The sequence below is a fragment of the Thunnus maccoyii genome, chromosome 10 (assembly GCF_910596095.1).
Source record: "Thunnus maccoyii chromosome 10, fThuMac1.1, whole genome shotgun sequence".
NCBI classification, from domain to species: Eukaryota; Metazoa; Chordata; class Actinopteri; order Scombriformes; family Scombridae; genus Thunnus; species Thunnus maccoyii.
The window spans coordinates 19,815,472-19,828,279 of record NC_056542.1 but is presented as its reverse complement, the minus strand read 5'-3'; the positions used below and the strand labels follow the sequence as shown (position 1 = coordinate 19,828,279).

The following is a 12,808-nucleotide window of genomic DNA, read 5'->3' as shown; positions in this document are numbered from 1 at the left end:
GTTCATATGTATGAACCCCCACCCCCCAAAAAAAGACATTACATATGAATACAAAAGTGACCTTTATTGTTTTTAAGACAAACTATAGCATAAAATTATATACACAACAGGGTGTCCATCTGGGAAACATCTTTTGAAATGTCATTTGATTCCAACAAAAGGCCTGACATCAAAGCACAGAAAGTGTAGTTTTTCAAAAGCAGTGAACAATGACATTCAACAACCTTTCACACTAAATACTGCAGGTGTGGAATGTGTGTTTGTTAGTGTATTTTCTGGAAAATTTAGCATTGCGTGTAAATATTACACGTGTTCCACAACAGAGCGAACATGTGCATGACAAAAGCTGATATTCATGTTCAAATTACAAATACAAAATGCTGACCCAAGCACCTGTTGTAGGTCATAACAAAGCGATTTCTGAATCAGTAACATTTTGGACAGTATGACATTTCACTTCCTCTGAAACATTTTGAGTAACAGTTTGCCTTGAATGAACATGTAGATCCACATGATTTGAAATGCATGCGTTTGATATTAAATTCACAGAGGTCATATAATAAATAGACGCATCATGATGAGGTATACATATACTACTCACCAAATGGCTATAAAAGTATGGACAAACATGATAAAATAAACATGAAATACAAAGAAACTCTTTAATTTGTTGCTGCAGTGATTCAAAGTTCATTGCCAGGTTTGCTTTTACAGCAACAAAAAGTTTATAAATTATTTCAGTGTGACCTCCATCCCTCTGATTAGTCACCAACTTTGTCCTGTAATCAAATTGAGCTGGATGTGCACTGCATTTTTCCTGTTTTAAATTAAAGATACCATTGGGATGCTGGGCATGAATGAGGGCTCAAAATGTTTCAGTGGTCATTTCGCATGTATAAATATTTGCTAATCAAACTCTGACTTTCATTTTCATACAGTACACGTTCTGTGTTGAGACACCAGGGCTGCTTCTGGTTAGGCATTAATACACTGAATGTACAAAGCATCTACATCTCTGCTCTGATTTAGACATTTAAGTTTAGAAACTAAAGAAAGGTTAGTGGTTTCTACATGAAGTTCCCTAATCTATGAACATCATGAAAACAGAAAGTGTACCTATTATTTTGTACATTCAGTGTATTTGTTTAAAATTTGAAAACCGACAATCATGACTGGTTGAATATTTTTTTGAGATATTTCACTTTCCTAAACTTTTCCAGGCAAGTAACAGACAAGATTTCTATATTTTCTAATTGAGGACCCCTGTGTTAAACAATGTAAGGAGGTTGATGTACATATGAAAGGGGTATAGTATCTCCATTTAGGTTATTACACCTGGCCTCTGGCATGCTGCAAATAATGGTGATAAAGGTCTGAAATGGCAGGATAAGCGTTACCACACACAGCGCACTTAACACCTTCTGATGACCCTTCATTTGATATGCTGGCATTTTGGGATACGTGTCTTTTCACAGTTCTCAAAGGTGTAATCGGTTTTTCAAATGCATTTTCATCTGTTCTGTCATGACTGGTTTCTTTATCTTGGATCACAGAATGCTGCGCAGTTTTACCCAAATCAAGATCCTGATGTTGGACAAAGGAAATCATGGGTGCCAGAGGGGACTCTTGGGGAAGTGGGTCTGGATATTTGGATAAGGGGCTCAGAGGAGAGTTGTCAGTTTGGACAGATGACACGGGGATGTAGTTTTCTTCTTCAGCCTCAGGACGTAATGTTGCTATATGGTTATTCGTGGAAGGGCTAAACACTCTCTTGTTAGGTTGTGTACATTGATCATCTATCGATAAATCGAAATCAGTGTCCTTGTGCATGTCTTGCGTTGAGGAATGACAAAGCTGGTGACTGAACAGCAAGTCTAAAGTCTTAAAGCTGCTTCTGCACTGCTCACACTGATAAGGCAGAAACACTTTCTTGGGCCTCGACTGAATCCACTGGAACTCCGGGTGCTCGCTCATGTGTTTTTTGTAAGGCTCCACAAATCGAAACCCTTCACCGCACTGAGGACACATGAAGCGGCCGCGCCGCTGTCGATGGATTCTCTGATGATGCCACAGTTTTTTCCAGTTCTCAAGGGTCTTACCACAACAGGCACAAGTGTAACTCTGACCACGAGCGTGAGTGAGCATGTGGGCTCGGAGTCTGCCCATGTGTCTAAACAGCCGCCCACAGCTTGGGCATAAATATTTCCTGGGGTCCGATCGGTTATCTAGTTTGTTTAACTTTGACACAAAATGTGAGAGATGATGAGCTGGTATGACTGTTGACTGGAACGGTTTCTTTAAGTTAGCAAAGCGTTTCTTGCGGCGAATCTGTGAGGACTGTTTTTTTTGTGTTTCATTATTTTCAGCTGTGATGGAGGCTGAATTGTGTCCTGTTGAACATCTAAGCGCGGGCACTGTGTACTGTATTAATGACATTGTCTCTTCCCCCTTGATTGTAGAACTCGAGGCGTTTCTCTCTCCTCTGCATTGGCTGTGATGGGCATTAAATTCAGACAGCACACCAAAAAGCTTGTCACAATACAAACAGCGATAAAGCTTTGCACCAGTGTGGGCTCTCATGTGACTGTTGAACTCCTGTAAATTGTCGATAACATTCTTGCAGATGTGGCATGTGTATGTTAGTGAAGGCTTTGCTGCCTGTCTGCTGGGCTGTAAGTCGTCACCGCTTCGTGAAGGTCTACATGTATGATTTTTTGCATTGCTATAATGAGTGAATGATTTCTCACAACCTGTGCAGTTGTAACGCTTCACAGACCAGTGCGTCAACTCGTGCACACGAAGGAAATACGCCTGACCAAAGGCTTTGCCGCATATATCACATTTATAAGGCTTCTCCCCCGTGTGGACACGCACGTGTCTTATGAGGGCAGACTGAAATGGGAACGTTTTACCACAGTACTGACACACTTTACTTTCTCTCTTTTCTGGGGAAACTGATCTGCGATGTACCTGACTCTTGGCACGGTCGTTGCTTCTGCTCCGTGTCTCTGATTTATTGATCTCAGCGTCTTGGTCCAGCTGATGAGCGTGCATCTTCATGTGATCTGAATACTCAGAGCAAGAGAATTTGATCTTGCAATATGGACATTTTTGATATATATTGCTCTTTCTATGTGTCTTGAGATGAAGATTTAAGTTGGAATTTTTGCTAAAACCTTTGCCACACTCAGGGCATTTAAAAGGCCTCTCTCCTGTATGAATGCGCTGATGGATAATGAACTGAGACAGAAATTTAAATGTGCGACCACAGTAACCACATTTCAACAGAGTTTTCCCCCCTTTTTTGGTGTACAAGACATTTGAGGTGGCCTCCTTGTTTGTGTCACCACAGTCTGTTTCTTGTTGGGTGTCACCGCTGCCTTTATCCTCTCTTTGTAACAAAACATTGCTTATTCTCCTCCTTCTCTTGCCGCCTCTCTTGCGCCTGAAAGTATTTTGCCGATTGTTTGGACCCTCAGATTTAACTGGAGTGCTGGCACTGTGTTGTAAAGGTGTGGGATTATCTGACTTTGACAAAGGATTTAAATGATCCACCTCTACCTCTATATTCTCCACTTTTACAGCAGAGGGGATCTCAACAGGTTTGGGTGGTTGTTCAGAGGACATTACAACATCAGTGGTACCAGGCTCTGTATTCTGTGGAAGGTTTGGGCTCTTTGGAGAGTCAAGGCTGCTCTGTGACTGTGACTCCCCACTGCCATTCATGTCCACTGACTGCTTTATTTCTGGGTCATCACTTTGAATGGGGCTTACCAAATCTGCACTGTTTGTACACTCTGAAGGAATAACTTCAGGCTCAGCTGCTGGCTGGGAACGCAGTTTTCTTTGTGGTAATGCACTTTCCTTTAGTTTTGGCTGCTGTTGTTGTCTTTCTTCAGACTGCGGGGAGCGCTGACTTCCCTTTCCATCTGTGTCAGCCTCCTGTTTGTCAGTATTCATTTCCACCTGCTTATCTGTCTCCACTTTCTCCCCACAGCCCGTGTCATTGCTCAACACTGGCGAAGCCTCCTGGGAAACGTCAAGTTTGGAAACTTTAGCTGGAATTTGCTGCTCAATCTGCAACTTAGGTCTTCTTCTTTTAGTACCTTGAAATTTTGAACTACTTGCTGCTGCAGGAGAAATTTCAGTTTGCTTTGGGTGTACCTTAACCTCGGATTCAGTATTTCCATCTTGTGTCAAAGGGTGTTGTTCTCCTCTACTCCTCAGTCTCCGCGCAGGACCACTAACATTATTAGCATGAGAAGGAGCAACAGGGGCACTGGCAGCAGCAGCCTTAGCAACCATGTTTTTAAAAGCTGCTATTTCTGTTTTTTTTGGTCTTCCTCTTCTTCTTTTTGGCAACACAGGGACATCCTCTTCTGGTTTGCCATCAGAAACAGTATGAAGACCAGACATCTCATTATGAGGTAAATTATTGATTAAGGGACCATCTACGGTGTTAGGCACATCATCTCTGTTGTGGTTTTCTAAGCATGTTGGCAACGGTATTGTAGTGCTGACTTCCTTATGTTGAACTTCATCAAGACCAGCAGAATCTGTTTCTTTTTCATCTTCAGTCAACACATTTTTGATTTTTCGAGGGCGCCCACGTTTTTTTCTGCGAACCTCCACAGGCTGTCCATGACTATCTGTCGTGGAGCTGCACACACTCGCAGATGTCATTTGAGACTTTGCTTCCATCCCTACATCTGGCGGTATGTGCTTGCTCTGTTGCCAGTTTGTTTCGCTGCCTGTTTCAGTGTTAGCAGGTCCATCAGATTTGCGGGAGTGAGATTCAGGTGGAGGTTCAGTGAGGTCTGTTGCTTTCATTTCCTCTCCCCACCTGGAGTCCAGGTCTTCCTCACTGCATCTCTTGCCTTCAGGTATCTGTGGAAGAAAAAAAAACTGTAATGTCACTAATGTAATGATGGTATTATTGCACAGGCCTCCAGAAATAGTATGACAACAAAGCCATGCAAAAGAAGGCAATGAAGCAAATGCCTTTATTATTCATTCTATGGTAGTAATGTCTAAATCTAAAAAATATGCAGTTAAGTGCTACAAATTTAACTTAAGCATACCTACATAATGTGAAAAGGGTACATAAGAGCGGCATTAGCCAATACATTTAAACAATCTGACAGCTGATTATAAAAACATGTTGACAAATAAAAATATCCATTAAAAAACAATCAAATTATATTCTTAAATAAAAGACTGCCCTCCCTTCATGTAGATGTCATAAGACCTACATAAACACAGCACCAATATTCACCGCACACTTAAATAGTAATGATTTTATATAAAATGGTATACTGCATAATCCAAAGCTTCACTAAAAACAAAAGCAGTGCAGGCATATTCACTAAGCCCTTTGGGTTTTAAAATTTCTTTAACGCAAAAAAAAAAAAAAAAAAAAAAAATCGATATTCTATTTATAAAAGTCACTCCAGAAATTACACTGTATACTGTGGTAGACAGCATAACTTTTGGGGTGATGATTTCTTTTTGTCTTTCGAGCTACCTGTTTGCAGTCCGTAGAAACATGAAAGGAATTACGAGGATGCGATGTCACAGATGTTAATTCAGAAACTCTATTTTGGTCACTGCTCCCTCTGCTGAAGGACATTTTACTCCCCATGTCAAGAGTCTGTGGATTAAACGATGACAAGGAGGTTGTAACTCACAAAACACTGATGGTAAATCCTGAAGCAAAATATGCTTTCATGTCACAGTGCCTGTTACAGGCAGGCTGGCCTACAATGTAACTATTCCTGGTGTAAATTAAATCACACGTGTAGTGTACAAAGGAGAGCATGCTATGCCCATTTGTCCCGAAAACTTAGAAGTAGCTGGGCTGCATTACGATTGTTCAAAGATAATAAAGCCAACAACTGTTAGAGAGAAGTTAAGTCGGCTGATTTGACACTAAGATGTTTCAAATCAGGGATTCAAGTACAGTTGTCTGTTGCTATCATGATGAAATGGAAATCTGTTGAGATTGGAAAAGTCCTTTCTTATTTTCATAACCAGCAGTGCAAAATAACTCAATACATTTACTCAAGCACAGTGCTTATATTCAATTCTGAGGCAGCTTTTACTTTATGTGAATAATTCCACTTAATGTTACATGAAACCTCTACTCCACTACATGTCAGGGGGAAATATTGTAGTTTTTACTACACTACCGTTATCTGACAGTTGTGGTTTAGGTTATATTGCATATTTTTTAAAATCAAAAACATATAAGCATCTTAAAAATGATCATGCATGACTGCAGAATAATATGCCCAAGACTTTATAAAGTATATGAAATGAGAGCACCACCAGCTTCAGCATTATTGCTTACATGTTAAAACATCAGTAATAATAATAATAATAATAATAATAATAATAATAATAATAATAATAATAATAAGTTACTCCAATAATATAATATAAAACAATATTAGAACAATCTGGAAAGGGCTATCCTGCATAATGAGTGATTTTACTTTTGATACATTTTGCAGATAGTATTTCTGAACCTCTACTTAAATAAAAATCTTCATGCAGAACTTTTACTTGTAATGGAGTAGTTATCTATTGCAGTACTGCTTTTTTTTTTTTTTTTTACTCAAGTAAAAGATGCGAACACTTCTTCCGCCACTGTTCACAACACACAAGATGTCCCATAGTCTTTAAAGCGACTTTATACACCACTCCTGAACCTGGAGAACACTAACTAAAGGCTCAATATATGATGTTGCAGCTCGTAAAAGCAATATATGTAACAGATTTAAACCGCTTGTCTATACAGTGGTTCTCATCAGGCCACATTTCATCTGCTATTATTCTTTTTGATGCACACAGAGGTAAATGGTTTTTAAAATTAACACAAATGATCAAACATTAGCCTATGGAGACAGAAACAGTGTCCCAACCGGCTGCTTAATATCCATTTAAAACATCCGTGAACGACCAGACAGCCTCAACATATCATTTCTGATTAAAAGCTAACGTTACAAACAGCATGACCAACAATGAAGGCGTTATCTTTCGGTAGGCCAGATTGCTAGCTTCGGTTATTTAACGTTGCAGGCCACACTAACATAACCGTTAACTACAATGTCAGCTCATAAGACTTTCTTTACAGCTAGTTATGCTTCCATAGACAATTTCTCAACCCGGGTTACAAAATGTGACGAGTGGTTAGTTAGTAAACACAAACTGCTTGCCTGCGTGGGAGAGAGTCAAGACTGGTCTCTGCGTAGCCATGCACTGACCGCTGCTCAACTAGCTAGCCCTGGCTAGCTCAAAGCTAACATAAACTCTGTCGTTACGTGGCTGCTTGGCACTTATAAACGCGTGCATTGGTCTGGGAGCTGAACTGTTTTAATGTGGACCTGGCTTTCTCTTCTTTTCAGGGCAGTTTGCAGCAGTGAGCCACTCGATATCCACGCACAAAGCAACCCGAGAGTGTGTCAATCACGCCGAGCGCACTGGGTGGATAGTTCATGTACTGTGGGAAGTTTCGGGAATTTTGAGTTACCCTGTAAAAATAACCTCAAAAAGTGGCAAACACGAACGACACAATTTTGGTAAGATTTGGTGATTAAGGAGAAAAAAGCGTGCAAGATGGAAAAGTGTCGTGCAACGTCTTCAAACATCAACCATCTAATAACATTACTGGCTCGGTTCCGTTTCTTGTATAGGTTTGCGATTACAATTGATGTTCAAGCATACGAGCATCACGTGAACGCTGCATCCATGCATTTATTTACCTCATGATGAAATCAGCGCCTTGTTTTATTTGCTTTGAAACGACACCCTCTGCTGGACATTACGGACGCCAGATAGACAACAGACCCTTTAGAAAAAGAGCTTTTAGCAGATATAGAGAATAAAGATGTAAGGGAAAAATAACACAGTGGGATCTAAAAGCCTGAGACCACATTGACAATCTCTAATATTTTCACGTACACCTGGAAATAACCAGAAAGTTTGACGATTCAGAAACATTTAAAAACACAAGAAGTTATGACATGTAAAATGATGAAATATTCTGCACTATTTCTAGGTCAGCGATCAAATCAGCTCATTTGTGGAACTTAACTCCTTTGTACAAATGGTCAGATTACCTTGAGTTGTATCCTCTCCATTGAAGCATGTTTCCAGATGACACTCAGGTGGGATGTGAACTGCTCATCAGAGGCTCGTTCAAGGAACTCACCTTGCAGCCAGCATTCACCTGCTATTAATTTGGCAGTGCCTCAAGTTTTCAGCAGATCAAGTAGCTTAGTGATAGTGGGGAACATGGCATAAGAACTAAATGAAAGTGTGAGAAGTCAAATTGTTATTCTAAGCAAAGAGGGGCTTTCTCAGTGTCAAATCATGGTTAGACTAAAGGTTTCTAAGGAGGCCGTGCATGGTAGTCTAAAGCACTTTGCAGAAACAGGATCAGTTGTATCCAAAGCACCATCAGGCAGACCAACAGTGACCGCACCATCAGAAGATCAATACATCAAGCTTAGTTCCCAAAGAGATAGAAAAGCAAACTCATCACAGATACAGAATTTGCTAAATAAAGAATGCCTCAGAGGATAAGTAACAGTTTCTAAACCACTTCTCAGGAGGGGAAACAAGATCAAATGCTTGGGGTGGGCTAAGAAATACCAGCATTCATATATATGTGTGTGTGTATATAAAACCAGCTTCAATAACTTAACAGTGATTGTCAAGCTATTCAAGACAAAAACATATTCAAAATCAAAATACTGCCTTGTGTCAAATGATAGTTGAAAATGTAATTTATAGATAAAAGCATGCCATATTTTGTAGTAATTGTTTTTTGGTGGGGGATTGGTTGAATATAATGTATATGTATTTCAACGTGGCTATGATTTGCTGTCCATATGAACACATGTTAGTGTTTGAACATAAACTGAACAGTGACTATTTATAAGCACTTGCAGAATGGGCTGTAGATCCAGAGTTGCTGGTTGTTTGTTTTAGTGAGAAAAGTATTCAAAAAATTTGAAGGCTGTTTGTATGAAAGCAATCCAAATGTCATCACAGTTTGGTCCTTACTTGCTGTGTGACATTTGAAGATACATACTCAGCATTGAACCATAAATGTAATCAATTGTAAAAAAAAAAACAAAAACAAAAAAACAAGTGTATTGGGCCCATAACAACAAAAAGTGAATTAGTCGTGTTTCATTTATTTTTTAACTACCAAATCACTCTACAATATATGTAGTAGAAATGGAAAGACAGCCTTTTTTAATTTAACTAAATCTAAAGTTTGTGTGCATTAGTCATCTCACTTATTTTCTTAACACACTTTTACCGTCATGCTAGTAGAATTTATTAAGGCACTTAAATATATAAAAGTTATTATGTATCCTACGTTGCCATTGACCCCTCACTTCATTTATCATGATCATGATCATAATAAATTAAAATCATGCTGCATTTTCAATGAACACACACAGTGAATTTGAAAATATAGTTTAATACGACATATAGTGTATTTGAAAAATCCGACAAAGGTAAGAACACAGGGCATCGTGGTCAATTCTCACAGCCTGACAACACATTCTGATCATACTAAAAACTTAAACAAAAAAAAAGAACAACAAAAAAACTACAGTACCTGGTCACCCCAATGCAACGTGGGCAAACCACGCACATACATTTTGATAATGACCTATATTGATTTACATTTTCTGTAATGCAGGACCAATGCATGAATACACTGGTACAATGTACAGAATTTAGACTTTGGGACGTTCATTTTGGACTGTTTACTGTACTGACAAAAGAAATCCAGCTTAATTAAAATGCACTATCCATCCTACACTGATATATATATTTTAAAGTAGTTTTAAAGTAGTTTAGAGGGAGACAGGAAACACTGTTTTCCTGTGGAATGAACCTAAACAAGTAGATGGTGTTCAGTCAGACTGTTGCCTTTATGCACTTGGTCCATAATTAACATAATATGTGACATGCAAACTGGATGTGCCTTTCCAGTTTGGTCAAGTCTTAATAGGGACAGATGAGGTTACTTGGTAAATCATCTCAGCAGGTTTGTCTGCTCCACTTTCAACAATGTAACAATCATCTTCCAAATCCACTCCTGTTTTCACGTTTACAGGAACCGCACCTTGCCCTTTGTCCAAACCAACAGCCATGACTTGGTTTTTCTTTATGTCACCAGAAGCTGGGACCCCAAGTCTTCTCTCACCATTCACCTGAGCCACTGGTGTCACCCTGTTCTGTCTGTAAATCTGTTTACCAGCTCGCACATGTTGTGCCATAAACTCCTTTGCTTTGACGCACTTGTGCCTCTGAAGCAGCTGAGCAGTTTCAAAAGAAATATGACAGACTCGACATGTGAACCCATTTGGTGCCGAGGATGTCTGCGTCGCTTTGCTCAGTGGCATAGAGTTTATGGGCATCTTCAACTGCACAGAGGGAGTGTCAGGACGCCCCAAACTGCTTTTATAGAGTGCCATGGGATTTGGACTCTGACTCTTCAAAGGAAGGGAGACAGCGACGTAAGGCTTGGATGTACTGGAATTCTGACTCTTCAACTGCAGGGATGGAGTGACATGAAACCCCTGACTATTGAATGTTCTGAGATTCTGATTTTTCAACGGCAGGGCGGAAGGGACATGAAGCGCCAGACTGCCTTTACTGGCTGCACTGGGATTCTTGCTTTTCAAGTATAGGGAGGAAGTAACATGAGACCTTTGAGCACTCGGATTCTGACTCCTGTCTGTACTAGCATCATTTTGCTCATTGTGAGCCAGTGGTCTCGCAGTGATGAGTCTGAATTTGGTAGCAGTGCTGGGTGAGTTACAAACATGGAAGCGAGGCACTAACTTCTTGCTAGAGAGCAGCAGCCCACATCCTATACAGCCAGAAACTTTATCCATAACATGACAGCTGCTGTGGGAGATGAGAGAGTTCTTTGTCATAAAACACTCCCCACATTTACCGCAGGTGTATGGCTTTTTCTTGTTAAACTTGCGCACCGTTTTCAACAACACCACTGGCTGGTAAAGTGTCCAAAGATCCACTGTTGGTGCTCCAACACTTGCAAAAATATTCTGCATGTCTGTTTCAGATGGGATAGGATTTGGGAGCAAAGATGGGTACAACGCAGGCACTTTTGAAATCTGCGCAGACTGCACGGGGTTAAGAGCTGATGTAATAGGTACCTTCAGCTTTGGCTTCATTGGCAAAGAAACTGATGGCACATTGTCCAATTTTGGCGCCTTCCAGACAACCTCACCTGACTGTAGTCTTTTCAGCTTCTCCTCTTCTTCTTTGCGCTTCTCAATTCTGCGCTTCCTTATTGTTTCATGATCAAGCACTTGGTGTCCAGGTTCGTGTGTAGTACTGTGCTCCAGCATGTCTTCGTATACAGTAAACTCGGTTCCACAGGAGCAGATGTGACTTGCAGCAGGACAAATGTGTTCCTCCAGGAATTTCCGATTTGCAAATATCTGCTCACAGCTGAAGCAAAACCGTCCAGCGTTCATCAAGTCTTTGCTTAAGTCATCCTCCAGGACATTTGGCAGCTGTTGGCTTCCTGTGTCCATCATCAGGCTAGGCATGGATGTGTTCATTATTGATGTGGAGCCCTGTGGCACACCTGTCCTGCTGATGGAGACGAGTTTTAGAATTAATACAATCAAAAACACAATAAAACCGAATTGGCCAAAAATTCAATTCAGTCACATCTCATTATTTAATGGTAACTGACTCCATCAAGCTCAGAGAGGCAAGTTATGCAGTGAACGAATTACACGTTTAAGCTAGTGAGAGACTACTGTATTTACTGAAAAACATAAGTGGCTTCCTTTCAACGTTTAACGTTATTATTAACTTGTCACTATACCTAAGGCCTACTTTCTGAAATGACCCAATGAACTCTTTATCAGATTCTCAAACAATACACTTCAAGTACACACCCAAACCAAATACTACTGTGACACAAATGATCCACTACATTTCTGTACCGCTGAATATTTGGATAGTTAAGTTAGCTTGTAGCATTTTATTGTTTATAACATCGTTATTTTTGTTGAAAGCGCGCCTGCTTTGCTATAAAACAACCTAGCTAACGTTAGCCTACAAACTAGCTAACGTTAGCTCATGACAGTTGCGTTATCTTACCTTAACATGAACATCAACGAACCGTCGTGATGATATGCTGATATATCCTTGCCATAAACCGCGCACAGTTTACCCTATGTCGTTTTGTGAGACATCCACAATCAGGTTAAATTGCCGGTGTTTAGCATGAACAGGTAGCAGTTAGCCACAGAGCAGAGGAAAGACCCTTCTCTTCTTCTCCGGATGGCGCCAACAAACAGAAAGACGTCCGGCCTCTGCTCGATTATACTGACACCTACCGACTGGAGTTCATAACTCACCTTTGATGTTTTTTCTGCTGTGGTTATACCATTGGTGTATAATAAGAGCTCTTATAATACATCTATGGGTTATACTGTATAGTGGGTCACTTAGCCTTAGCCTCCATGACACGAAATAGCACTGGTATTGAGCCTGGCGATACATTCTTGATACTGGAAACATTAACTCAGGGTCCACCTATTAGACACAGCGCCTCTCAGCAGATTGAAAAGTTGTTCAGATGCCATAAAAATACACGGTAGATGTTCATATTTTCTATGACTGAGTACCTCTATGTTGAGCTCCACATTCTATTCTTGACCTTGCAAGCAGCAGTTGACAGACATTACGGGTGGGGTAATTATGGGTTGTATTTTTTCAGTCTTCAGGCCTTTAA

The 12,808-nt window shown here is 40.2% G+C and overlaps 2 protein-coding genes across 9 annotated transcripts; both read right to left on the bottom strand.

Annotated features, from left to right (window-relative positions):
• Positions 1-45: 45 nt before the first annotated feature.
• On the bottom strand, positions 46-8,212 carry si:dkeyp-84f3.9 (zinc finger protein 184). 7 transcript variants are annotated; one of them, XM_042423414.1, is made up of 4 exons: positions 8,121-8,141; positions 7,764-7,863; positions 5,525-5,650; positions 46-4,887 (listed from the first exon to the last, which is right to left on the bottom strand). In XM_042423414.1, the coding sequence occupies exons 3-4, from the start codon at positions 5,639-5,641 to the stop codon at positions 1,330-1,332; spliced, it is 3,675 nt and encodes a 1,224-aa protein (XP_042279348.1). In that variant the 5' UTR covers positions 5,642-5,650; positions 7,764-7,863; positions 8,121-8,141; the 3' UTR covers positions 46-1,329. The 7 variants fall into 7 exon arrangements, with proteins under 7 accessions (XP_042279348.1, XP_042279346.1, XP_042279347.1 ...); XM_042423412.1 differs by lacking the exon at positions 7,764-7,863 and having other exon boundaries at positions 8,121-8,212; XM_042423413.1 differs by lacking the exons at positions 7,764-7,863; positions 8,121-8,141 and adding an exon at positions 7,218-7,500.
• A 1,264-nt stretch (positions 8,213-9,476) lies between these two features.
• Positions 9,477-12,387, bottom strand: LOC121905289. 2 transcript variants are annotated; one of them, XM_042423451.1, is made up of 2 exons: positions 12,172-12,387; positions 9,477-11,655 (listed from the first exon to the last, which is right to left on the bottom strand). In XM_042423451.1, exons 1-2 carry the CDS (start codon positions 12,183-12,185, stop codon positions 10,023-10,025), a joined length of 1,647 nt encoding a protein of 548 aa, XP_042279385.1. In that variant the 5' UTR covers positions 12,186-12,387; the 3' UTR covers positions 9,477-10,022. The 2 variants fall into 2 exon arrangements, with proteins under 2 accessions (XP_042279385.1, XP_042279386.1); XM_042423452.1 differs by having other exon boundaries at positions 9,477-11,652; positions 12,172-12,386.
• Between the last annotated feature and the right edge of the window lie 421 nt (positions 12,388-12,808).